This window comes from Ambystoma mexicanum, chromosome 13 (genome assembly GCF_040938575.1).
Source record: "Ambystoma mexicanum isolate Mex_15411 chromosome 13, UKY_AmexF1_1, whole genome shotgun sequence".
Lineage (NCBI taxonomy): Eukaryota > Metazoa > Chordata > Amphibia > Caudata > Ambystomatidae > Ambystoma > Ambystoma mexicanum.
In genome coordinates, this window is record NC_090938.1 from 613698773 (window position 1) to 613726522 (window position 27750).

At 47.2% G+C, this 27750-nt stretch overlaps 1 protein-coding gene across 2 annotated transcripts in view; it reads left to right on the top strand.

The window, feature by feature from the left end:
• LOC138521553 (zinc finger protein 385C-like) overlaps positions 1-27750 on the top strand; it is a 1557348-nt gene that overhangs the window by 1386085 nt on the left and 143513 nt on the right. For both annotated transcript variants that reach the window (XM_069634485.1, XM_069634487.1), the window contains one exon: positions 8077-8219. In XM_069634485.1, the coding sequence (XP_069490586.1) occupies positions 8077-8219 (143 nt within the window). The remainder of the gene's footprint in view (positions 1-8076; positions 8220-27750) is intronic.

The window sequence follows — 27750 nt, forward strand, 5'->3', positions numbered from 1 at the left end:
GCATAAATGTAGAATCGGTCCGCATAGTTCGGAACAAACCCTTCTGGGAGTTGGGTTTTCCCTGGCACCCAATCTGACTTCTTGTCCATGATGGTACATAAAGCCAAGCATCCTTTTGTGAAAATGGATGTGCACCGATTGAGACCAACCACCACTTCAGTTGTGTGCCCTTTTGCACCAATCTGAGATTTCACGTTCTTGTGCGGCTGTATATCTGTAGATGCATCTCTGGAATTGTGAAATCTTGTGTTGTGAAAACGTGGTAATTTGCGATTGTGCAAATGGGACCTTTTGTTTGTGGTTCAACCTCCTTGTGTCCACAGAATGCTGAATAGGCCAGATATATCTACTTATTCTATGTTCTCTGCCACGGCCACCCTTTTATTTCCCAGCGCCTCCTAGTGATGGCTATTCTTGTTTGGCGTGCCCCAGGGACCCGATTTGCATTTTTACTACTGTCATTCACCAGGGATGTCATTTAGGGGTCGCAGGAGGTTGCAACTGCGACCTCTTTGGTCTCCCCTGCGACCTCTAAAAAAAAGAAATTAGATTTTTGTTAAATGTTTTTTTACATTTTTTATTTTTGTAATGCAATCTCTTGGGCTGTGGCCAGCACCATGTGGCTCTTTACTTCTGGAGTGGCTGGCTTTCTTGTTCAGGCCCCTTAAAGAAAAGACGAAAAATAAGAACAGGAGTGCCACAAGTCTAACACTTTCAGCACTGACCCTAAATAAGAAAGAATAGGAATACCAAATAATGTGTCTTTCTGGAATTCTATCCAATAATTGCTAAAAAAAAAAAAACAATCCTGTAACAGCACCTCGATGCCCGCGGTCTGTGTGAGCGCTTTAAAAATGTAAATAAAGGTTTATTTCAGGCACACTTCAGGGGGTGAGTCACTGATTTTGTCTGTTCTTAAATGCCTTAACTCAGCCTTTCATCCTTCTGAGGTCGATAAATGAGTACCAACACAGGTTGGGTGATATTGGGTGTATATTTTTTCTGTATAAAGTGATTAAGCGTAAGTGCTATATAATAACACCATTATCATTTGGTCATGGAGGTCTGCTTGCATTCACAGTAATTTGGTAATATGGGCCTATACACACTGATCGTAACGATACATATGGCGATCCATTCTTGTATGAAATGTACATCACATTATAGTGATATAGTAACCATATTTTTCATAGTGTACAATGCTATGTGATGCCACTTCCTGTTTTGTCAACGGGTGAAAGATCGTGTTCCATTGCTTCCCACAATATTACTTCGGGGTGGGGGTCAAATGACATTTCCTGTGATGTCATCAGGGGGTCAAGGATAGTGTGATGTCACTTCCGCTACCCCTGGCAGTTTGGTGAAATGACGTCCCTGCCGTTCACGATAGAGCCAGTCAATCTCAATAAATCGACTGCATGAATTTCCCATGGCTGCTTTGCTTGAATCTACTGAAAGATATTTAAAACAACTTGAGATATTTACCCTTTTATTGTGGGGTCAAAAGAAGGTGCCAAGCACATTTCTTCATGGACGAAGCCAAACCGCTTCCACTGCCAAAGATCCTGACAAGCTACCTGGAGTGACAGTGCTGTGGATCAGACAGAGGTTGGGCAAAGCTGGCAGACCCAGCACATAAGAGAAATCCAGTTGGGTTTTCAGAATGACCAAAGAATATGAAAAACATCTACACTAAATTTAGTGTATCTAAATGTTTCCCATTCATATTCCTTGTGGATATCCTGAAAACCTGGCTGGATTTTGCTATTGGTCTACCAACCAGCCGAGCAGTACAGAAAGTGGACTCTTTTGTATATGAACGTTGCTGGTGATATGCAACTCGAAGGCTATGCACTTTGAGTGTCCTATTTATGAGATTAGTTGTAAAGAAAATGGAGGCCAATCTGTGTTGAGAGTAATGAGTTAAAGGCACTCCTGTCCTCTTGTTCCTAGACGTGAGGTAGGGTCGGGGAATGAGAAGCCATCTGTTATTTGGTGAGCGAGCGGCCATGGGAAGCGATGAAATGGAAAATGAGGCTGCATCACAGGTGTTCAAATAAACACTGGTTCATTGTATGATGACAACCGTATTTATCTCACTGATAATGTGGTGTCATCTATGCTGCTTGGTGTGTTATTTCTTTTTGGTATAACCTGTTAGGAGAATTAATATCAAATCATTTGTAACTCCCCTCATTAAAAGTTTAGGAACCTCTTTTAAAATACTCATTCATTTGTGTTTTTTAGTATTCTACAATCTATATAAGGATCTGGAAAAATAAGCATCAGCGAACAACCACAGAGGATTAAATAAACCAATATGTTTTAACAGCTGATTCACATATTTGGAGGTGATTTACAACTAACACAAGGCTGCTATTTTAGGTTTATTGGTGTACAACGTTATTTCGGAAGGCTGTCTCCATTGCAGACACTTGTACAAAACACAATGATCAGAGTGACTGTAAACCACATACCTTAATGGTGATAACCCTATGCAAAAAGAATGGCAACAATCTGAATATGCTGACTGGGTCAAGACATTTTTTTTTACCACACGTTTTTAATATACATCAGTAAATCAAGATAACGAAAAAACAGGACACACTTTACTTACAAAGCTCTGTACAAAATACACAACGGTACAGGCCAGTCATCTTGACTGGAATTCGATAAAAGGTAAATGTGTTTCTTTCTTTACAACATCTAGGGAATTCAAATAGTAGATAACATGTGGCCACAATGCATCACAGTGTACAATTGACAGTGTTGGTTATGGATACTGGTATATAAAAATGGTAGTCGACACTACTGTGTTTCGGCTAAAATTATCAACCTTGTAGTGAAGCTGGCGTGTAGTAGGCCTTCATCTGGACAGAAGAACAGGTTGAGAAAGAGGGAGTCCTGTTGGTCTCATATGATAAATATTGCTTTGGTAAAAGCTGTTGCGCAGGTCCCCTTTTCAAAGTACAGGAGATTGTGACCACAGTGTTCTGTGGTGTGACAGGTACGTCCGAGTGCCGGTGGGCAAAATACTTTGCTTGAGGTAACCGGCTCTTTTTGATCCTGGTTTTACTAGGGATTCATCGAGACATATAGCGCCGTACAGGCTCTTGTGCCGGCAAAATCTGAGACTCACCGCTTCTCAGTCTTGAATGCATGGATAAGTATTGGCGCATCTGGGTAGCAATGACATTGCAGACACTCCAGTACAGTATTGATCCATTGCAGCAACCAATGACATTCACATAGTAAGTGGGTATAGTGATTGGAAACTCAACAATAGATGGAAACGCTGTACTGCAGGCATATTCTATTTTCTTTTACTTTACATTATCCATGTGTTTTTCACTTCTAAGAAATGTTCATTGTTTTCCTATTCCTCTTGTTTATATTTTGTTACAGCCCTTGACAAAGCGTGTTACAGATGACTTTAGCATGAAACCACATTGGTCAACATATTTTACTTCTCCGCTACAACACTTAGGGCCTCATTACACGGTAGGCGGTGAGCCATGGCGCTATTTGCGCCATGGCTCATGCCGGTAAAATACCGGCACCGCCTTGGCGGAAAGGGGATTTACCGCCCCATCCCAAGGTTGGAGGGGCGGTAAATACCCCTTCCGCCATTGCCCTTCCCCATTCCCATTTCTGCCCCATAGGGCTCAATGGGAATGGCGAAGGCGCTAATTACGGCACCGCAATTTAGCGGTGCCGTAATTAGCTCCGAGGTCCCTTAGCGGGTTGGTATTTAACGCCTGCAAAAAGCAGGCATTAAAACTCCAACCCGCTAAGGGACCTCGTAGTAAGGCGGCAGGGATTTACCGGTACCGGTATTTTACCGGTACCGGTAAATCCCTACCGCCTACCGTGTAATGAGGCCCTTACACTTTAAGTTTGTTTAAAGAGAAATAAAAAAAAAACTATGTTGTCGAAATAATGTTTTTTAAAGGAAATGATTCATTTTCCAAAAGAAAATAATTAAGTAATGATTGGATCTGAAATGTGCAATTTGAATTCATAAAATGTGTTTCTTAAAATTATTGTAAGATTATAAGCATAATTATTGCTTTCAAATGTATGTGCCAGCATTTTGGTAGATATAGAGGCGAAGAACTTGTATTTCGAAGGGATTGTGTCCTCCGACGTATTCCTTATCTTCATAGATTACATTCCAGCTTGCTGGCCTCGGAAATTTTTTCAGTAGAGGGTGCAGCGCGTCGACGTCCCTCGAGCTGATGTCCCTCGACAGCCTCTGTCTTGGTGCCGACGTCATTGTGTGTATAAATAGACTTGCAGCAGCGTCCATTGCTCAGTTCCATTTTTCCGCACTTCGTGGGCCTCGGAATCGTGTTGCTCAGTTCGTTCTTCAAGAAGATTCAACTTATTCTTCGAAGATATCATCTTTATTCGATGGCTTCCTCATCCGAACCGTCGACCCCACGCTCCGGGTTCAAAAAGTGTTGTGATTGTGGGAAGAAAATGTCGTTGACGGATCCTCACAGGATCTGTTTGTGGTGCCTGGGATTGGAGCATCACTGTTCGGAATGCGAGGATTGTATGTCCATGACGGTGAAAGCCTTGAAGGAGCGTAAGGGGAAGCTTGAAAGGGGTAAGGCTCTTAAAACTTCTACTCCCTCGAAAGTTTCTTCGGCAGAGTCGAGACATTCGTCTCCTCGCCGTCACAGGAAACATTCCCGTTCAAGGTCTCAAAGCGGTTCCCATCAGTCTTCAAGATCCAAACACTCTAAGAAGAGACGTCGTAGATCTCCCTCTTCTTCGTCTTCTTCTGTCTCCCTGGAAAGGGTCACCTGCCCCATGAAACATAGCTCTCCAGCTAAGTGGGAGGAATTCCGTAAGAAAATGCTTAGCGTCTTCGAGAAAGCGGCCTCGACCCCCTCAGAGACGGCAAAAGGTGATACCCTGGGTGAAATACCCGAAAAATCAAAACGCAGCGAGTCGCTTCACCCGGCAAAAGAAACTACGAGAGCGTTATGAACCCTCAAGTAAAGGCAGTAAATCCGCGTAATCGTCGACGTTTTCTTTGACTCATAAATCTGCGTCATCAACGCCTTTGTCGAAGGGTCCGTCAACGCATAAATCGGTTGCATCGACACCGTCTGCGACACCCATGAAACATAGACCTGCAGCTGTCACTACATCTCAGACAGTAGAGGTGTCGAGGACCTCGACCATTACCTCGAGGATGCCGTTGACAACCTGGACGACTCCAAGTAGGATTCCGATCCTCTCGAGTACTTCAAGGCCTCTTCTAACTTTTTCAACGCCCTTTTCGGGTTTGTCGAAGCCTTTGACTTCCACGTCCACAACTTCGACGTTTTCTCAACCGGTGGCAACCAATTTGGCCTCCTCTGCTTTAGAAATGGGTTTTAAACCACCATACCCTAGGTCTGATTACTTTAGAGCTTTGTCCTCTATATATGCAGAAGGGGACGATTCCGACCATGAGAGACCTTTTGGTTTACAAAGGACCACAACACCTATACCAGAGGAATTTATCTCTGAAGAGAACAGGTTAAAAGATCTTCAAGACTCTTTACATGAAGCAAGTGGTTTAGATACTTCTCCAGAAGTAGAATTTGCTAAACCAGACCCTGGGGAGCATGCTGAGACCCCTTATAGAGTTCTGATAGCATGAATAATAAAATTCATGGGGTGGTCTACACCTACACCTTATTTTCAGCAGGTTGACCTTACTGACATTTTAGTTAAAGGTCCACAGGAAGATCCTGTTGTTCCCTTTCATACTGCTCTGCAAAGAAAGATCTCTGCTAATTGGGAAACCCCTGAAGTTATCCCTGCAGTTAACAAGAAACTATCTGTCAAATACAGGGTATCTGCTACAGATCCTGAATACTTGAGCAAACATCCAACTCCAGAGAGTTTGCTTGTACAAGCAGCAACTTCATCAAATAGTAGATCTGCATGCCCTACTATTCCACAGGACAGGGACGATAAAAGGTTTGATGCTATGTCAAAAAGTCTTTTCGGCATGTAGCATGGCGCATCAATCTATTAACGCCACTTGCACGCTTGCAAGATTCAGCCATACACTTTGGGAGTGTGCTTCATCTGCGGTTGACTGTCTCGCGGAAGGAGAGGAAAGGGAAGCATTTTTAAACATCATCAAAGATGGGAACGATGCAATGTGCGAGTCCCTTCAAACCGGTATTGATTCTGCTGACAGTATGAGCAGTGCCATGGCGGCAAGTACCACAATCCGCAGATTCGCGTGGTTGCGGAAGTCTGGTTTTGCTCCAGATGTACAAGCCAGACTTTTGAACATGCCCTTTGACAGCACTTCTTTATTTGGTTAGAAGGCTGATGACAGCCTGGAGAAGTTGCAAACATCCAAGGCAGCAGCAAAATCTCTTGGGGCTGCAATCCGACAGACTCCGAATCACCCCTCAGGAACCTCCTGGAGGGGTAGGTCCTTTCGCTTTTACTCCGCATTCGGAAAAGGCAGAGGACAGCCAGCTCAAAGGGGCAAGAAACAATTCACCCGTGGTCGACTGGGAAAAGGTACAAAAAACGCAGCAGCAGGTGCCGCTTTACCCTCGGCATCTGCGTCAGCCGCTTCTAAACCCCTCTGAGGTCTCCCCTCACAAGACACCAGTAGGGGGCAGGTTAACTCAACATCTGGCAGAATGGCAGGCTATTAGGTCAAATGCTTGGGCACTGGAAACAGTTGCCCAAGGTTACTGCCTGCCCTTCCTACACACCCCTCAGAGTCATCCACCTGGGAACTACTCTTTGAAGTTTCCAGACCCGCTCCTTATGCAGGAAATTGTAGACCTACTAGAGAAAAGTGCCATAGAACCGGTACCTGTAGCGGAGAGGAACAAGGGTTGGTATTCTCCCTACTTCCTAGTACCAAATAAGGATGGAGGACTGAGAACCATCTTGGACTTGAGGGAATTGAACAAATTCCTCAGGAAAGACAAGTTCAAGATGGTAACCCTTTCTCAGATCCTCCAGGCCCTCCAGCTTCAGGACTGGTTGGTATCTCTGGACCTTCAGGATGCTTATTTCCATGTGCCAATCCATCTCAAACACAGGAAATACCTGTGGTTCACAATTGGCAACTCTCATCAATTTCGAGTTCTGCCATTTGGGCTAACCTGCGCCCGAGGGTCTTCACCAAGCTAATATCTGTAGTGGCTGCAAGTCTAAGGAGGGAAGGGATCCACGTCTACCCCTACCTAGACGATTGGTTGATCAGAGCAGTATCTTTGGAACAAGCTCAGATCCAGCTAGATTATGTCTGCCACTTCTTTCACAAGCTGGGCTTCTCCCTCAACTTAAAGAAGTCTCAGATGATACCATCACAGAGACTCAAGTTATTGGAGCAGTCCTGGACACTTCCCTGGGGAAAGCCTCGCCACCAGAGGTGAGGGCTCAAGATATTTTACAGCTGGTCACCAAGTTTCAAAATGCCCAACGTCTACCAGCCTTTGACTTTTTTGAGGTTGCTAAGCCTCATGGCATCCTGCATCTTCCTTGTGCCAGAGGCTCGCCTGAGAATGAGATCCCTCCAGTGGGCACTAAGAACCCAATGGTCGCAATTCACAGGAAAAATGTCAGATCTCCTGCAAGTCCCGGACAGAGTGGCTCGAGATGTTCAGTGTTGGGCCCGTCGGGAGAACATCTTGAAAGGAAAACACTTTTGGCAACCATGGCCGGAGATGGATGCCTCACTAACCGGGTGGGGGGCCCATGCCAACGACTTGACCATCAGCGGTCGTTGGTCTCCATCAGAGTCCAGACTACACATCAACCGGTTGGAGCTGAGAACAATCAGACTAGCGCTGAAGGCTTTTCTGCCATCTGTACAGGGGAAGAATGTCCTAATAATGACGGACAACACAGTGACATCCTCGTATTTATGAAAATATTAGTGTGATCAGACGCTTTGAAACTACTACATGGGTATTTGGCATATTATAAATATTATAAATGCAGAGTAACATAACCTTATAGTTGATGGAAAGGATGCTAAAGCAGGTTTACTTCCGAACTCAACACGTATTTATGTTTCATTTTCTTCTTTTTTAGGGCCAACTGGACACAGCAATCCTCTCCTGTCATCCCTGCCCATCCCGGGCCGACCCCTTCCAGCTCACCTCGACATCAAGCACTTCCTGACCTTAAGGCTCAATGGAACGTCGCCGCTCAACCTCTTTCCCAACTTCAATACGGTGAGTCCTGCTCTTTTAATCTGAATGCTTGTTTCGATCTGCCATTGGGAGCACATTTTAGTGTTTCGCCATGTAAAAAGGGAAATAATACAATTGTCAAGGAACCCCAAAAAATCACATACTGCCAGTTAAGGAGTCCCAGCCGAGGGAAAATCATATGAGGGAGATGTGTGTTATCACTACTTTTGCTTATTGTATTTTTTTTTTTTTTTTTTATTTATTTGTTTACAATTCAATGAAATGAATTTTTACAAACAGTTGAGAGCGACAGCAACCCTTAATGAGATGCGCCGCGAGCTTTCATGTAGTTATGTCAGATTCCTGGTGAGAATAGGATTACCTCTTCCAGGTCAATGTAATGTTTAGATGGAGTTGGTTGGGCTCAAGCGGACGTAAAGGGCCGAATGCGTAAAAGATACCAGAGGAAGCTTAGTCTCCCTGATTACCATTATGGTGATAAAGTGGTGGCTTTGGAGGTATTGCTCTCGTTCGTGGTTTGTGAACTGGAACTGATCATTTCAAAGGCAGACTCTAGGATTTTGACAGTCGCGATTGTCCATCTGGTTTTTTCTCCCGACATTAACCTGTTCCACCACATAAGTTCTTCTTCCTCTCCGAAAGATGTGTGTTCGCAGACCAGTGTCGATAGGTAGGTGGCTCGAATTTTTCTCACCATAGGACATCTGAGTAAAAGATGTTTAATTGATTCTGTCGTAGTGGGATTGTGGCAAAGGCGACAGATAGTGTCAGTTGAACTGGATCTGATTGCTAAAATTTCTCTCGTCAGCAGGAGGTTGAAACGAGCTCGCATGAAGAATTTTCTTAGCTGTTGACTTGGGAACTTCGAGCAGTATGGGATAGGTACGTTGAGTCTGTTAAAGGTGGGTGGGAGATTCATGGTCAGTTTGTTTGTTTGAGCTTTCGATAGAGTCAGGATCCAATCAAGTTCCTTTAACTTTCTTTTAACTCTTTCCGGATTGTGCTTCAGATCTTCGACTGAGCATGCTATGTCTGATAGCTTTCCTTTTAAGTTATCTGACCATGCGGTTAAGTTCGTTGTTCGCTGCTTTGCGATTTCATCAGCTACGATTCTGTAGATTGATGGACTGTCTGGTATTAAGGTATTTCTGAAGAGAGTGAAAGCGTGTAGCATCACCGTTGTTTCTAGCGACTGTAGGCCCAAGTCTCGTCTGATGAGGTCCATCGAGGTGGAATTTGGTAGACCTAGAGCTGATTTCCAGATTAAGCTTTCTAATCGGCGCCAGATGCTGTTTGGTATGGTCAAAGTTGCTCCCATACCGTATGTGAGTGTGGGCACCACTTTTCCTTTATAAAATTCGATCGCTGGTTTGAGTGAAAATTTGCCAAATCTGTTGTTAACTGTTTTCATCTGGGCTGCAAGATTGCGCGCTTTGTCCCACAAGGCTTGTTGCATCGTGGCCTCCCTAGCTGAATGGTCGATGTGTACCCCTAGGTACTTAATGCTGGTAACCACCTCGATAGGAATTGAGTCCATAGTCCATGTGAAATGTGGATTGATCTTTTTTCCACCTTTTCCAATTATCACGATTTTTGATTTCTCTTTGTTGATTTTCATGTTGTTTTCTCCCATGTATAGAGTCAAGTTGGATAGTTGGCGTTGAAGTCCGATCTGAGTTTGATCTAATAGAATTAGATCGTCGGCATACATGAGACGTGATATGTGCTCGTTACCCAGCTTCGGTGGTGCCATCTTGATGCCCGCTTCTGTATCTTTCATGTCACCTAAAAAGGTGATGAATAGTTGGGGGGCCATCGGGCAGCCTTGTTTGACCCCTCTCTCTACGAATATCTCTCTTGACAGGAGACCTTGGTTATTTAGTCGGATTCTTAGTTTGGTGTTGGTGTGAAGAGCCATCACTGGGTCTAGTATTTCGGGAGGGCAATGCCATTTTTCCAGTTTGACCCAGAGCTTTTGCCTGTCGACTCTGTCAAAGGTCTGGGACAGATCAACAAAGGCCAAAAAGAGAGTTGGTGCGCCCTGTTTGACCCTAGCTTTTAAGATGTTGAGAAGAAGAATATTGGCAGACGTGCTCCCCCCTTTTAGGAAACCCAGTTGAAAGGGGTCATACGCCGGTGATTGATTTGCCCAGATCCTGAAGTGGCTCAGGAGCAAGGAGGCGAATATCTTTCCAATTATGTCCAGAAGAGCAATTGGACGATAGTTTTCTGGATCTTCTCTGTTCCCTCGTTTGAAAATCGGGACGACCACCGCGTTTGTCCACGAGGGCGGGATGGTCCGAGTCCTGGCGCATTGAGTGAAAATAGCGCTGATCAAGATTGACCATTGCTCAGGATTTTGTTTAAGATCAATATTGGAAAGGCCATCGGGTCCTGGTGCTCTTGATTTTTTCAATTTGAGAATGATCTCCTTTATATCATCTTTGGAAGATAGATTAATCCAGGTCTGCGAAGTTCTTCTGTTTTGGGCTGGCGCGATATGGGCCGAGGATTCAAACAGGTTACCGAAATGGTTGACCCACCGGGTTTCGGACACTGTATTGGCCATGTGCACGGGTATTTTATTATCAGATTTCCTGATGAGAGCCCAAAAGTCTCCAGACTTTTTTGAGCTTAGGACCTGGAGCATTTCTTCCGCATCTCTTTGGAACATTTCGTGTCGGTGGAATCTAAGCCATGCTTTGTATCTGTTAGTTTCCAACCTCCATCTGTTCCAGATGTTTGGCGAGTTATCGTTTTTTGCTTGCCTCTTTAGTTTTCTCAGTAGTCTTTTCTTTTCTGCGACCTTTATGTCAAATGAATGAAGATTTATTTTCTTTTGTAGGCTGATTCCTGATTTTAGCTTCTGATGTTGTAGAAGAAATGGCAAGTAATCTGGATTTTGATTCGAGGTTTCTTTACTCCCAAAGCGCATTGTGTATTCGTTAGTTATTCTTTCCAGATTTATCTTGGTCAGATGGACACGTGTTTGTTGATTATTCGATGCAATTTGATAAGAATAATGATCGTTTTTCGAGCTTTGTGTCTTCCATTTGATTTCCAGTAGGTTATGATCGCTCTCTTTGGTCTGGATCACTGAATAGTCTGCAATGCGATCCACCAGACTGTGTGACACAAAGAAATAATCGATGTTAGCCCTGGATTTACCCCGTTCCCAGGTGGAGGTGCCGATCTTCCAGGAGTTGAGCCTCGAAACGTCGTGAAAATTGCGCGATTTCATCAGTGACAGCCATGCGCGTCCTCTTTTTTCGGCTGGGGTTTTGTGCGATGAAACCAGATGTTCACGCTTGTCGTTGCAGTTTGCGTTTAGATCGCCACATAGTATTATGTGGGAATCTGGAGCCTCTGATATGATGTCATCAATTGTGTTAGCAACTTGGGTGCAGAAGACTTCAGTGGAACTTTGCGCCGGGTTCCAGTAGACCGTAATAAGTACCAAGGTTTCTCTTGCAGTTGGGTTTGACTGATCACTCACTTCTTCCCATTCAGTTTGTATGGCTAAAATGTCTCGCGACGTCTTCAGTGTTTACATTAGGGAGATTCCCGATCTAGCTTTTACTGCAATTAATAGGCCAGAGGACGGACGGCCCAGGATGCCTTTTGACGCAGGGGAGAACGCTATTTCGAAACCGTCAAGCAGTGGTTTCTCCACCAGCCAGTGCTCTTGGAGGCATACTATGTCGTATGCCCCCAGGTTTAGATTTGCCGGGTTTGCCAGGTGTGAATGCCCTCTGGTGTTCCAAGAAGCCATCGAGATCAAATTGGGCAGGTTCTTTGGATTGGTATCGTTGGATGCGGATAAGATCGGCCGATGGCTGCTTTCTAATTGCTATGTCTCATTATGCCTTATGAGCGAACTTTTTAGCCACGACCATAGGCCTTTTTGACGGTTGTCTTCTCCGAGCTTTTTCTCGTAGGTTGTTTTCGTGATGTTTCGGACTTCCCGGCGTTCGTTAGTGGGTCGTTTTGTTTCCAAGTAGCATTGCGTATCTGCCTCGTGGCGTACCGTTTTCCGACCGGAGCGCGACTCGCTTCTGGGCCGTGCGTGTGGGGCATAGCTTCTCTCGCCACTGATCCAACGACTCTGTTTACCGTCGTTGTCTTTTACTAATTTCCTGTTGAAACGATTGGTCCGGCTAACTTCTTGGGGGCGTATCTTAACTTGTTCACTCAATCTGCCTTCGTTTGTCTTTTCGTACCGTGCCGTCTTTATTTCTGTTAAGGTAAGACCAGCTTTCTTTAGTTCCGAGTATGCCGCTTCTGGCATCACTTTTAATGAGGACGTGAAGATATGTATGTAACTCTTTGCTTTTTGGTCACGATGATATGGTTCAATTAATGGAAAGTCATCCGATTTCAGATGATCAAGGCATCTGATCTTACGCAGGGTGTTGAGAACCATTTTCCTGTTCAGGATCATGAATTTCGACTGACTTGAGGTCTGTTCTATTTTAAATACTCTGACTTCTCTCTTGGAATTTTTTCCATTTCCTGAGCTCTCCAGATTTCGGGGAGTCGGATTTGACCTGGGTTCATCTTTTGGTGGTGGTCGAGGGGAAACGTCGGTATCTCCCTTAGAAGGTTTGTTTTGGAGCTTTGGTGTCTCGGACCAAGATAACTTCGAGCGCCTCAGGGCGGTGGCCCCCTGCCTTTGCACCCCTCCGCATTTTGCGTCAGTTTTCCCTTCAGGGATTGTTGTCGGTGGACGCACCAGGTCACTTTTTTGAGGCTCGGGACTCATGTTTACAGCATCATTGCCTTCCGGAACTTCGTATATCGAGAGATCCATTAGAGGGCTCGCTTTAACAAATTCCTCTATGGTTCTAGGCGATTTTGGGGATTGTGCATGTAAGGCCAGAGTCTCAATGGCGTCGTGGTTTGCGTTTGCGGAGCTACTAGGTGGTTTTGTTCTCTCGGCTTCTGTCGTCAACCGTGTATTTACATAGGCTAGGTCTTTTTTGACGGTAGGTCGGTTGCCATTTGGAGTCACGTTGGAGGGCTGCAGGTCCGCCTTTTTCTTTGTGGTTGCCCTTGTCTGCTTATTCAATGTTTTAGTTTCTCGTCCTTCGTTTGAGATGGTATAGGGGCAATTGGTGCGAGTTAGTTCAGGCTGACCTGCATCAGGTGTTGGCATTGTTTGTGAGGCGGTTTCTTGTAGTATTTTTGCCAGCATTTCCGGCCCTTTTCTTGCTGATTGATTCTTTGCTAGGTTTAGGTGGGTCCTTTCCTGTTCTTCCCATCTCTTGTTATGCCTTTCTTCAAGCGCAGTAATGAAACCTTCCAGGAAATCCATCTTGGATTGCAATCTGCATAGAATGGCCGTGTTGTCCTTAGACACGTCATTTAGTGATTCGTATAATTTGCAGAATGGTGCAAGGGCTATGGTCAAAGCTGACATGATCGTCGTCAAATCTTGTTTTTTCGTTGGAGACGGTCTTTGAGTATCCATCAAAATTTCACTATGTCTTCTGTGTTTTACCGGGGTGTTCTGGACAGCCCGGCTAGAGTTTAGCTCAGCAGGTGTATAGGAAGGGTTGCCACTTAATGGTTCGCTTAGTCTGGATTCCTCCTCTTCGCGATCTTGCTCTTGGGACGGAGACTTAAGCTCCAACGAGGTATGTTCTCTGACCTGCTTAGTAAAATGACCTCTGTTTTGCTGCAATTGGGTGTAGTTTTTTGCCCGTAATTGGTCACTCGTAATGGGTGGATGAATTATTTTGGACTTATTGGAACTTGTTCTTTCCGTTTCCTTTCCTTCGATTTGGTAAGGCTCTTTCGGTTGACTTTTATCGGTCACACTTGTGACGTTTTCATGGAGTTTCCAGTTTCTGCTCATCCCGTCACATGTAGATCGAATGGGTGACGGCTCCTGAATTGTTTGGGACGGGGAGGCTTCAGAGCCAGTTGCACCCCCCCTTTGAGGAGTATGTAGGTTGTGGAGGTCGCCGGTAAGGCCGGTAAGGTCGATGGAAATGGTAGGATTCTGTCCATCAATTTGGACCGTTTTTAGGGAACTAACATCTTTAATCGTTAAGTTGGCTTTGCATTGAGTGTTGTCGGAATCACTATTTGACGGACTGGGTGTCTCGAGGTCTGGTTTGGTTGATTCCTTGTTTACACTTTGTATATGGTGTTCCTGCCCTGTTGAGGTTCGTCTGGATTTAAAAGCTGGCAGGGAGCCTTCGATCACCTCTAGAATCTCTGCGTCTGTGATTTCATCGTCTGTTTCCATTTTTCGTTTTGGTTGTTGCTTCCTAAAGTACATGTGGAATGCGTTTGACTTCGCATCTGGTGGGATCTTATCTTGTGTCTCCGCCCCATTATTTTGTTGTCCCGTGTTGAATTTGGTAGGGTTTTTTCCGATTCTCTTTTTTTGTTTCTGTACTGTGGGACTTACTTCCGAGTTTTTGGGGTTGTCTAATCTCTGTGTCTGAATCTTTTTCCTTTTTAGGGGTTTTATGTACTTCCTTTTAATGCTGCCTTGTTTATGGGACTTTAATGACTCTGATGGCTCTATCTGACCTGAAAGATTCAGGTCCGGGCCATCACCGTTGACGTTAGTTAGGTTTGTAGGAGATTCGACTAAACGAAACGAACTGTTCGCATTAGTTGTTGCGTTGTCTGCGGCTGGTCGTTTCGTGACTCGGGCAAAGGTACTGATTGTGTCCCAACTCAGATTAGGTTTTCCTGCAGGTAGGGCGTCTGAGGCTGCCCTTTTATGCGGTGTTGTGTTGATTTGAGAACAGGCAGGCGTCGTGTGGTCTAGAGGCTGCTCTTCATCTGTTCTTGTGTAGGGACCCCCATCTGTAATGATTCGAGGGTAAAGGCACGTTGCCGGCGGGGGGCTCTCGGACTCCGCAACTGCCTGGATCTGTACGGCAGGACCTCCGATATCAGGGCATGGGGGCAGAGCAAGGTCTGATGGGGCACATCCTTCGGTGTCTCTCGTAGGGAAACCTCTAGCCAGAGCAGAGCTCTGGTCCGTTGTTTTATTTTTGGTTGAGATCGTCCTCGGCGGTGAAGTTGCTTGTGGGGCGGAGGCCGGTCTCTGGAGGGATAGCTTTTGTCCGTCCGCCAGATGAGTTGCGCCCACACTCCTCTGGCCGGTATCACCGCCGTTCATTACGCCTTTTTTAATGCTGCCAGCCACCACCAGGGGAGAAAGCTTTGTCAGGGTCAGGTCTCCTTGGGGTAAGCCCTTTGCCTTGCTACGCAAGGTTCTGTGTGGTTCGGTGAGGCTTGGATTAACGCCCCCCCCGTGCAGGTCCCTACCTCTAGGGGTTGCTGCGCCATGTCGGATTTAAAAGTAAAGCAAATTGGCAATGTCTATGGCTTACCGGGTGGCGCGTCTGTTTTCTCCGGTACTGGTTGATAGTTTGAGGACGCTGGATTGCAGTTCTGCGCGTCCACACAGAGTCAAAACGCCAAAGACCGCAGGGAGACGCCGGAGGAACGCCAGGGAACACAGGAAACACTCGCCACACTCCGCTCCGCGTAGCTGGGCGTTATGTAGACGGGCTCCTCCTCTTCCTTCTCGCTTCACGCTTGCTCCACGCTGGGAAAAAAAAAAGAAAAACTCAGCAGGGTCTCCACACAGGAAACACTCGCCACACTCCGCTACGCTCCGCTCCGCGTAGCTGGGCGTTATGTAGACGGGCTCCTCCTCTTCCTTCTCGCTTCACGCTTGCTCCACGCTGGGAAAAAAAAAAGAAAAACTCAGCAGGGTCTCCACACAGGAAACACTCGCCACACTCCGCTACGCTCCGCTCCGCGTAGCTGGGCGTTATGTAGACGGGCTCCTCCTCTTCCTTCTCGCTTCACGCTTGCTCCACGCTGGGAAAAAAAAAAGAAAAACTCAGCAGGGTCTCCACACAGGAAACACTCGCCACACTCCGCTACGCTCCGCTCCGCGTAGCTGGGCGTTATGTAGACGGGCTCCTCCTCTTCCTTCTCGCTTCACGCTTGCTCCACGTTGTGTTGCCCTAATGCTGGTTATAGAAGTCGGCGAACTCGGAGAGCATTTCCTGCTTCAGTGAAAGCAGCTTCTGAATATATATAGTTCCACAATGTATGAGCAGCGGTCACAGGTCATCAACGTCGAATACCCGATTTTCCAACAGTTCTGAATGTTTTTGAATCCACTCTGACTTTTTTTTTTACTCGCAAATGTGGGTAAAGGGAGGATTTTGTGTAATATTGCAACAGATTTGACAATCTGCTATTTTCTTCTTGGCTGATAAACTTCCACATCCCTGGCATTGGCTGTGCGACCGCAGAATCTGCGTTGAGCTTTTGATCATGTGACTGATATTGGCGCTGTGCTACTCGACGTTCAGAGGCAGCAGCCAAAGCAAAATGTAGTATGCAATATTGACCAAATCTGTGTCTGTACTAGCAATCCTCTGTTGTAGTTTGTCATAACATGCAACACATGTCACTTCTTGTGGTGGCCTGCACAGTTGCCCATGCCATGCGGGTCCACTTTAGTCAGACCTTGCAGACGACAGCACACTGCATGTTGAGACATGACTTGTCGGTTCTCTCGAGCAGGTGTCTTTTCAGGTTAAAAAAAGTTGGATAAAGATTCTGATATTTGGGATGCGTTTAATGAATTGAATGTCAATCCCGCCCCTTTTTTTCCCCCTTACCTGTATATGGGGGTTGTTGACTGTTGCTGATATGTAGATACTATTTCTACTTACTTGCTTGTTGTTTCCAGTTCGCTGTTTGTATCTTTTCAAAAATCAAATAAACAAAATTTAAAAAAATAATTGAAAAGCAGAACGAAGAGTCCATACATGCGGTGTGTTCGGCTAAAAAAGCCAGGTTTGAATGATCGGGAACCTCTTGATATACCGCCAGTTGATGGCTATGGTACGTTTGTTATATCTAAATGCATTTTTCATGATCCCTCCTAGTGAACCTCTGGCAGGAAGAGCCCACAGCCTTTGGAAGGTCAAGCTTCAAAGTCGTTCTTTGTGGTATCTGAAGCCAAGTGCGAGCCACCACCCGGCCTCCTGACTGCCCGGAGCAGGCTTAGCGCGGCCTCGTAATTCAATTTAGCAGCTGAGCAAGCTATAATTGCTTGTAGGGACTCGTTGTATTACCATTAGCTTCACGAGCAGCAGAATCCCAATTTAATCTGAAGCAGGCACTGTTCGTTTAATACACCCTTGTTCGGCTCTACGACACTGAAAAGTATCAATTAGGCTACCCTTGGTCAGACATTGTTCGATCCCAAGGGTAGGAGATGGGCTCAGGGAGGCAACGATTAATATTCTGTTTGCTATATGGTATGCTATTTGTTATAGTTTTCTTGATTTCCCATTAAGTCAATATCTGAATTCACAGTCTACAAGGAAATTGATGGCAAGCGGGATCATATGACAATCGATCCCTTTTGGGATCCATCACAGCATATGTTCAGTTAGTTCAATTAAAGTCATCAGAACTCGAACCTTTGTGAATTTTGTGAGTATATTGGCGGTCAGCCTTCCTTTCCTGTCCTCTACCTCTGCTCTTGTTTGGTGAATGTAGTTTCAGGTTCCCGGCCCCAAGACTTAAACTGACCTATGTAGTGAAAAGAAACCTTTGCCTATCAGCGTCCATCGCCCACAACGAGGAAACCAAAATGCCTCCTTGTTTAATGCTATCTGCTTGGGATTTCTGACATTGTTTGCTGGGTACTTGTTTTACGAGCAGCGAGGTTACTAATAGTGGCAGATTAGTGCCATACAAAACCACGTGCATTACATTGCATCAAAGAGTCCGCTGCACTCTGAGAGTCATGTTAGCTTTTCTTGTAGATCATAATCTTTATATAGTGGTATTGCTGACTAGTTTTGTCACTGCACTGCCTGCACGGGTCGGAATGCAACATGAGGGTCTACATGGTCATCCACTTATCCCTTCAAGAGATTGGAGGTCTGTGGTCCCCTCATGGGCAGCAGGTCCGCCAGTCCAGACATTTGTGAGCACTGTTGCTTACTTTGTTGTGTCTCTTCTCTTTATCCTCAGCGCTGTGAGATGGGCTTATACCAGTGTAAAGCGCTATAAAAGCCAGCAACATAACTGTCACCTTCCCTTTGCTGCTCCCCCTCCTTCTTTCTCCTTCCTCTCTTGTCTTGACCATCAGCCCGTGGAATGGGCCTGCCAGTGATGTAAAGTGCTATACAAGCAACTACCGTAGCAGAGTATCTAGCACCGCACTGTCAGCCTTTATGGTAAATGTGCATGGTCAGAGTTATGCTTTGGGTATGTGATTGAAAAGCAGAGTGCATCATGAAGGGGTTGTGTCGTATAATCATACGGAGTCTTGTGTCCATCATGAGGGTTGGGAGTTACAGCCTCACATGGACTCCTGTACCTCGTGGGGTTTGTCTCAAAGGAATGTGTGTACCTTCGGCATAAGGGCTATGTTCATGTATGTCGGCTACTAGTTACATACAGACAATGCGTGGACTGGAAGGAAAGAGGCCTCTAAATGTGCAGTATTTTACAAAGGGTAGTGAAAAAAGCTTCAATATAGCAACATTTTGGCTCATGGTGATGTACTCGATTACAAATCTGCATTTACAAAGCCATCAGTATGGCTTTTGCGTAGGCCTGGTATTGTCGTTTTCCAGTTACTGACATCTTACCAGCTGGCCGTAACATGGCAGCAGCTGGGAAATGGTGCAAGTACCCGACATGTGATGTCAGTGCCTGGCACAGGCCGATCTAATACCTATACACACGCCAAAACTGTTGGCTTTGCCAATGCTTCTTTTAAATGGGGATCCATGAAAGGAATAGATAAACGGATACACATTTCTTATAAATCCAAGGGTTTGAAGGCAGACATGTTTATTGCACCAGTAGTTCAGTGGCTATTAAGACATGAACTCTCAGAAGACTGCTTAGAAGTAACACTGGTAGGCCCTATGCAGCATAAAGGTTAATGTTGCTGCCTGATAGAGCTAACTCAGAGATATCAGGAAGGTGTGTTTTAGGAGGGCAGGTGTGGGTATTTGCAGGAAATGTCCATCATAATACGCATGGTCGTTCGTTATATGTGTGGATAAATAACCAGACAACTATGACAGAGTGCCAGTGCAACCCATTCTATCCCTACTTTGCCCGGGTGCCATGCCCATTTCAGCTGCACCTAGGTCTGGCAGGTCTCGTGTGAGCCCTGAAAATTGTTGGCTGGTATAAGGAAAATACTCAGATAAGGATGAGGACATGGTCCCTTTTTTCAAAATGTTTTTCTCGATTCGCGCCTGAATTTGCCACAACCACAGATTATATGAAGTGAGTCACTCCCGGCACACCAACAGGTGGCAGAGACAGCCGCCTTTGAATGCAGAGCTGATGGGTCAAAACACCGAACATGCACTATCGTATACAACCTTTTGTGGACCTTGCATAAGTGTTAACATTGAGTATGCCATTTCATTGGGAATGGCTGCAGCTGATGCAGTACAGAGGCAATGTGCATGCAAGGTCTGATGATGGCTGTGAATCTTGGCACCAAATTCGAGTTTTCTTGATTGGTTACTGCGTTTTGGACTTCTGTTTTCTCAAGCTGTACTCAGGGGTCCACCGATCCCAACATATACAATTCGCAATCAAAAAGGAGCACACACCGGGCAAGAAACAACGCTGTTTATTACAGCTGGGCAAGCACTATGATATGATATGGCATTTATAACGCACTTATACACAAATGTTTCAAGGCGCGAAACACTTGTGTATTCCATAAGCAGAACAATGGTCTTGAACTGATTGATTAGAACTGACATCTGTGCATACGGTGAACGTTAGTTGTATACTACGAATACAATGGTCAAGGAAGTAGACAGTTACAGCCTGAATCTTCATATTTTCTACCATTCCCAAGAAACTCATTGGCTAAGCTACGTCATCATATCCTTAGAGATTATGGATGTTGGTAGAACGTGATTGGAGCGAACGGATCAACAATATCCCAACTCATCTTCTCTGCGTGTGGCGCCATATCGATTCTGACCCCCTCCCAGGAACAGTTTGTAATTCGTAAAATAACCTTTGTGCTGACAGCCAGAACTTTATTATACTTCCATTGGTCAGCACCATTGAGGAAAGAACACAAGACACCCTGCTTCTGGTGGGAAGGGAGACCTTCACATGGTACCTGCTGGATATCGGCCTTCACATACAGTGTAGTGGATACTCTGAAGGCTGCCCACCTCCCAAAGACATAAAAACCTAGCTTTTGATTGGTCCTCCCAGGAACGCCACTCAATCCAGTTTCCCCTTCCATAGCCACCTGCCGATAGACACTTGGACCATGTGAACAGTTCTCTGGCTCAAGTCCACTTCCCTCTACCCCTGAGTGCCTGCAGGATTGCCTTGTCGCCCTGTCATTACATCACCCAGTGTTGTCTTAGCTGCTTCAGTCTTGCCTGCGATGTGCAGCTTCAGCTCCATCTCCCTCCACCCTGCCCTATGGGGTGGTGATCATGTGTTTGGAGCAGGGCTTCCCAGAAGGGCCCATCCTGTGGGCATCCCTGCTGAATGTGTTTATCTGGGTTATTTTTCCCTAGCTGGTGCTAATCATAGAAAGGTCCCTTGGGCTGATAATACCGACAATGCATTCCTACCTCCATGTTTCCCTGCAAGGTCTTTCATGGTGTGACTGCAGTTCGTTTGTGTTCCTGTTTTTTCCCCCCTAGAGTGTTCCCTGCCCCCCTTGCTTACTTTCGAATTATCACCTTTAATAAAAAGTGTTCCTCTGAACTTTCACCAACATCACGGTTACTTCTGAAAAAACCAAACTCGTCGGGTGTGGATGTATCTTTCTGATTCTCCTACTACTTGTCATGAACTAAAATGCCTATCTCTTTCTCTCCCTTTTTCAATGATGGCTCGTCTACAGGCAAGCTTGAGCTCCAACAACCCCATCTCCTCCATCAATACTCTGCTGTCTTTTTCAATCCAGATGGGGGACATGCCTAGCTCAGCTTCCTCTACGTGCATGTTCAGTTTCGACAACTGGGTGCAAGTAACAGTTTTAAGATCTGTAAGGGGATACCTTAAGGGTTAGGACTGGAAAAATAGATCTTTGCCCCTGTTTCATTGCTCACCAACTGAACACACATAGGGGGGTCCCCCAAATGAACCATTCTGCAGCTAATTTACTGGCCCAGTCTTAACTCATACTGGATCCCATTCTATAGGCTATTTAAATCACCACACAGAATGTTACACACAGTAAAAAGTATTTGTCATTTTATATTAAAAAAGTTATAATTTATTATAATTATAATTTATTATCCGAGGAAGTCGTCGATGCCGTCGACGCTCAGGTCGTCGAGGGACACGCTCGGGGCTCCGGCCTCGAGGGCTGTGTCGACGCCGCCGATTCTGGAGGCGCTGCATCTGTTGTCGACGCCGATTTCCTCGACGCCGATCCTCTCGGCGCCGATGCCGGTTCTCTCGACGCTGGCGCCGATTCGCTCGACGCCATCGACGCCTTTCGTGTCGGAGGTACCCCAGGGCACGGGTGGACCCCCTAGGAAGGCTCTGGTTAAGAGCAAGCACTCTCGAGTGCCTTCTTTTCGCCACCTGGACTATATTTCAGAGGCGGATGAGGATTCTGATGGCCTGGTTCCTAGTCAGGTTCCGGATGAAATTGTCTCGGGCCATAGTCAGTTTGACGAGTTGAGACAGTCACTGCATGATGCCAGTGGACTGGACACCTCTCCGGAGGTGGAGTTTTGTAGGCCTGAGCCTGGCTCTCATGCTGATTCCTCGTACCGGCGCCTTATGACTAGGGTTTCTGAGTACTTGGGATGGTCTGCTCCCCCAGGGGAATTTGTGCAGGATGATCTGACAGACATCCTTGATGTTGGTCCCCCAACTGACCCGGTTCTGCCGTTCCATATGGCTTTACAGAGAAGGGTGGCGGCGGCTTGGACTGCTCCGGAGAGTCTCCCGGCGGTGGGCAGATCCTTGTCGCAAAAATACCGTCCAGCCAGTGGCGACCCCTGCTACTTGACCAGGCACCCCACTCCGGAGAGTTTGGTGGTGCAGGCGGCCACGGCCCCGGCGAACAGGCGTCGTACCCTACCATCCCTCCTGATAGGGACGACAAACATTTTGATGGCTGGGCGAAGAAAGTGTTTTCTTCTGGTGGTATGGCGCTTCAGGCGGCCAACTCCATTTGTGCCTTGTCGCGTTTCACGCACACTCTGTGGAACTGTGTTGCGTTAGCGGCTGACCATATTCCCGAAGGGGACGAACGGTAGTAGGTCCATGGCGGCGAGCACCGTGATACGCAGGTTTGCGTGGTTGCGGAAGTCGGGGTTTGCTCCTGATGTGCAGTCCCGGCTCCTCAACATGCCCTTTGGCGGTGAACACCTTTTTGGCAGCGAGGCTGACGAGAGCCTTGAGAGGTTACAGACCTCAAAAGCTGCAGCAAAGTCGTTGGGCGCTGCAGTTCGCCAACCTCCGCCTTTTCGTCCTAGGGGACAGCAGTGGAGGGGTGGTTCCTTTCGCTATTACTCATCCTTCAGTAAAGCGAGAGGAGCTGGCAGTCAAAGAAGCCAACGCAGGGGTACCAGAGGTGGACGACAGGGTACCCGTGGTGCCAAGGCCGCTCGGGCAGTTGCCTCTTTGCCCTCAGGTAACGCCGCAGCCGCTCCCACTCAGTCGTGAGGCCATGTCCCATGGTTCGCCGGTTGGGGGAAGGCTGGCGCAGCATCTTGTAGAGTGGCATGCCATTACTTCAGATGTGTGGGTTCTGGAGATCATAACCCACGGCTACTGTCTTCCCTTTCGGCACAGGCCTCGCGGCAATCCACCGGGGAACCTCTCTTTGCAGAGTCCGGATCCGCTCCTTGCGCAGGAAATTCAAGCCCTGCTGGAGAAAGGCGCCATAGAACTGGTGCCTGTAGCGGAGAGGAACAAGGGATGGTATTCCCCTTATTTTTTGGTTTCGAAGAAAGACGGGGGATTGAGACCCATCATGGACTTGCGCGGTTTAAACAAACTCCTCAGGAAGGACAAGTTCAAGATGGTTACTCTCTCTCAAGTCCTCCAGGCCCTTCAGCTTCAGGACTGGTTGGTGTCACTCGACCTCAAGGATGCTTACTTCCATCTGCCAATCCATCCCAAGCACAAGAAGTACCTGAGGTTCGCGGTTGGCGACTCGCACTTTCAGTTTCGGGTCCTGCCGTTCGGATTGACCTCCGCCCCGAGGGTTTTCACCAAGCTCATGGTGGTGGTGGCAGCGCATCTCAGGCAAGGGGGGATTCACGTCTACCCCTACCTGGACGATTGGTTGATCAGGGGGAGCTCTCCCGAGCAAGTCCTGGATCATCTGTCGGTCACCTGTCGCTCCCTTCACAGGCTGGGCTTCTCCCTCAATTTAAAGAAGTCCCATTTGACGCCAACACAGCGGCTCCAGTACATCGGAGCAGTGCTCGACACTTCCCTGGGGCTGTGTTTTCCTCCCCAGGTGAGGGCTCTTCACATTCAGCAGATGGTGCACAAGTTTCAGCATGCCCAGACGCTCCCAGCGTTCGAGTTCTTGAGGTTGCTCGGCCTCATGGCATCCTGCATTCTTCTGGTGCCAGAGGCTCGCCTGCGGATGAGATCTTTGCAGTGGGCACTCAAGACGCAATGGTCGCAGTCCTCCGGCAGGATGTCGGACTCGATTCAGGTGCCGTCCTCGGTCGCCCGGGACCTTCTGTGGTGGGCCGTCGAAGGCAACTTGATGAGGGGGGCTCCATTTTGGCTTCCCTGGCCGGAGGTGACGATCGTGACGGATGCATCCCTCACGGGATGGGGAGCTCATGCCAACGGGCTGACAGTCAGCGGTCGTTGGTCTCCGTCGGAGTCCAGACTCCATATCAATCTGTTGGAGCTGAGGGCCGTCAGGCTAGCCCTGAAGGCTTTTCTGCCGTCTGTGCGAGGGAAGAATGTCCTGATCCTGACGGACAACACAGTGGCCATGCACTACCTCAACAAAAAGGGGGGGGCAGGGTCACTTCCTCTGTGCAGGGAGGCGATGCAGCTCGAGTTCTGGGCCATCCAGCAGGAAGTTTCGATCTCGGCAGTTCATCTGGCCGGAGCCGAAAACGTGACGGCGGACGCTCTGAGCAGGCAGAGCGCGATCTCTCACGAGTGGGAGTTGGCTCAGGAGATTCTCCTGGAGATCTTCGCCCTTTGGGGGACCCCTCAAGTGGATCTCTTCGCCTCCAGTGTCAACCGGAAGTGCGAAAGATTTTGCTCGCGGGAATTTCCTCCAAAAGGAGCCTTAGGAGACGCGTTCGTGGTGGAGTGGTCCTTCCCGCTGCTTTACGCGTTTCCTCCAGTCCCCGTCATCCCGCAAGTGCTGCGGAGGTTACGGAAGTTCGGTTCCCAGATGGTCCTCATTGCCCCGGCGTGGGCTCGGAGGACATGGTACCCGGACCTTCTTGACTTATCCATCTGCCCTCCACGTCGTCTTCCCTACCAAGACGATCTGCTCTCACGGGAGGGGGGTCAGGTTCTCCATCCAGAGATCAGATCCCTCAACCTTCACGCTTGGCTTCTGAAAGGTTGAGGTATAAGGTTTGGGACCTCCCTGAGGACGTGATGAAGGTGTTGCTTTCGGCCCGAAGGCCAGCAACAAAGTCTCTGTACCGTTGCCGTTGGCGTAAGTTCTGTGACTGGTGCAGAGTTCAGAATGTGGATCCTTTTGCATGTGACATCCCCATGGTTCTGTCCTTTTTACTTTCTTTGGCCCACAGGGGCTTGCAAGTGGGTACCGTTAAGGGTTACCTGGCGGCGCTGTCCATCTTTAAGCGCTCGTCTGAAGAGTGTTCTTACTTTAAAATCCCTTTGATTTCACAGTTCCTGAAAGGGCTCACTAATGTGTTCCCTCCGTCACCTTTCCTGGTGCCCGGTTGGGATTTAAACCTTGTTCTTAAGTTTCTTATGGGTGCTCCGTTTCAGCCTTTACATTCTTGCCCTTTGAGGCTGTTAACTCTGAAAACTGTGTTTTTAGTTGCGGTTACTTCCGCTCGCAGAGTGAGTGAGTTACAGGCACTTTCAGTTAAGCCTCCCTTCACTGTATTTCACAAGGACAGGGTTGTCCTTAGAGTTCGTCCTTCTTTTCTTCCGAAGGTAGTGACGGAATTTCATTTGGCCCAGAAGGTTGTTCTTCCGGCATTCTATCCTCCTCCGCATCCTGGTAAGGAAGAGGAGAGGCTCCATAGGCTTGATCCTAGGAGAGCTTTAAGCTTTTATGTTTCACGCATGTCCCGGGTCAGAGTGGATGATTAACTCTTTATTGGTTACGCTGGAAAGCGTTTGGGGCAAGCTGTGACGAAACAGACTTTGTCTCGCTGGATTATTTTGGCCATCTCAGAGTGCTACCGCTTGGCGGGTAAGGATCCACCGGCTGGCTTGCGGGCCCATTCTACCAGGGGTATGGCTGCGTCTACTGCCCTGCAGAGGGGTGTTCCTATTCGCAACATCTGTGATGCAGCCACCTGGGCTTCAGTACATACATTTGTACGTCACTATTCCCTCGATTCCATCCGAGCACAGGATCTGGCCTTTGGCAAGGCGGTCCTTTGCTCTGCTATTTGATTGGCTATTCTAAATTTTGATTCTAAATTCTTTCCCTCCTCCTTGCTTTGGTACTGCTTTGGGAGTCTGTCATAGATATGGAATACGTCGGAGGACCCAATCCCCTCGAAGAACAAGTTACTTTCTTACCTGGTAACGTTCTTTCGATGGGATGGTCCGACGACGTATTCCATATCGCTCCCGCCCTGCCTTCCCCGCTGCAGAATTTCTTTTGTGATTGCAGCTTACGTTCCGCAAGGCTTTGTGTCTGACTGGCAGTTGACTTATGTCACACGTTCTGGGGGAAAAAACTACAACTGAGGCTATGGGCGTCGTGCGTCCTACTTATCACATCGGATGACGTCGGACGTCGGAGGAGGTCCTCGACGACGGCGCATCGACGTCATCGACGCAGGACGCAGACGCCGAAAAGTTTCCGAAGCAGCACAGCTGTGGTGATTACATGTCATAGATATGGAATACGTCGTCGGACCATCCCATCGAAAGAACGTTACCAGGTAAGAAAGTAACTTGTTCATCTAACCCTTAATCTAACCCCTAAACTAATCCTTAATCTAACCCTAAATCTAACCCTAGCCCTATCCATCGAAATTAACCATCGACATGTATTCAATGACTATGCTTTTCAATGGAAAAGCAATTCAATGAATACATTTCGATGAATACATTTTCGATGGAAAGTCCAGATACTCTTGGGATGGGTAGAGAGGTGACCTTTCCTCTTCCTTGGAGTCTTCTGTCTTCACCTCTAGACTTTGGGATAGACTGTATCCTCAACAGCATTCCAGGTGAATCCTTCTCTTCTTGCAATACAAAGATCAATTAACTAAATGGGGGTCCCCCTTATAAAGGCAAAATTCCCAGCAAGTCTGTTAGGGATTCAATCCTGGCTGGTGTAACAAGTGTTCTTTGCCGGCAGATGTCGTACCCAGAGTGCCTTATCTACCGGAAGTGGGGTTGGCACAGGATGTTTAGGGTGCCCTAGCAAAATCCAAGGTGGCGAGATCCCTCTATGATCTGGACCTCTCTTCTGTGCCACTTTAACTTCACTGCCTTCCTCGCTCTTCCTACATCATAAGGTCTCCAGTAAGCAGCACCCTGTAGAGAACGGAGAACAAGCAATTCTTCTGAGCGGGCTCACTTTGAAGATCCAGCTCCCACCTGAATGACTGCTCTGGAGTGGAGATGCCACCCACTCCTAGGAGCATCAAAAGGGAGGGCTTCCTGGTCAGCACCCAGATGGTGCCTAGGTGTAACTCATCCCAGACAAACTGAATACAAACCCACGTGTATGGGGTTGCTGGTGGTACTCTTGTTCAGATTGGAATTGCCATTGTATTTCGGTGCTGGACTGCCCCTGGGCAGGACAAAGACTGATATGCAAATGGATATTTCCCATCTGTGAAAGGCACAGTGAGTAAAAGCAGTGGCTGCGAACTCTCAAGTGGTTAATAACCACTGAACAGGTTATCATGTCTGTTCTTGCGAGAGAGGGGCGCCCGCTACCTTTGTAAAACAAACCCAGTCCTATCGTACTGTGATCACTATACACCAGGATAACAAATGACAGCAAAGGATTGTGGCTGTTTTAATTAAATTAATCTTTTACAACGTGCCTAATACCAGAGTACAGTCTCCAAGTGAGGGACCGCGTTTCAAACCAGTGTTGCTCTGCGTTGTCCTCCAAGACAAACGCATTGACCCTGAGCTATCCTCCCAGCACTGTATAACTGTGTAATCTCATGTCAAACCACACATGGCTAATCTTTATGTATCAAACTGCCACCAAGCACCAGGACACGCGAGTATTACTTTGGGAAAGGGGTGTCTGTGATTTGCAAAGGCAAATCCTTCCTACCCCCACCTTCCCGAACTTTGGGCTCCAGCAGGGACTGCTTTCAGGAATGAATGGGTGACCTTTGTCCTGCCC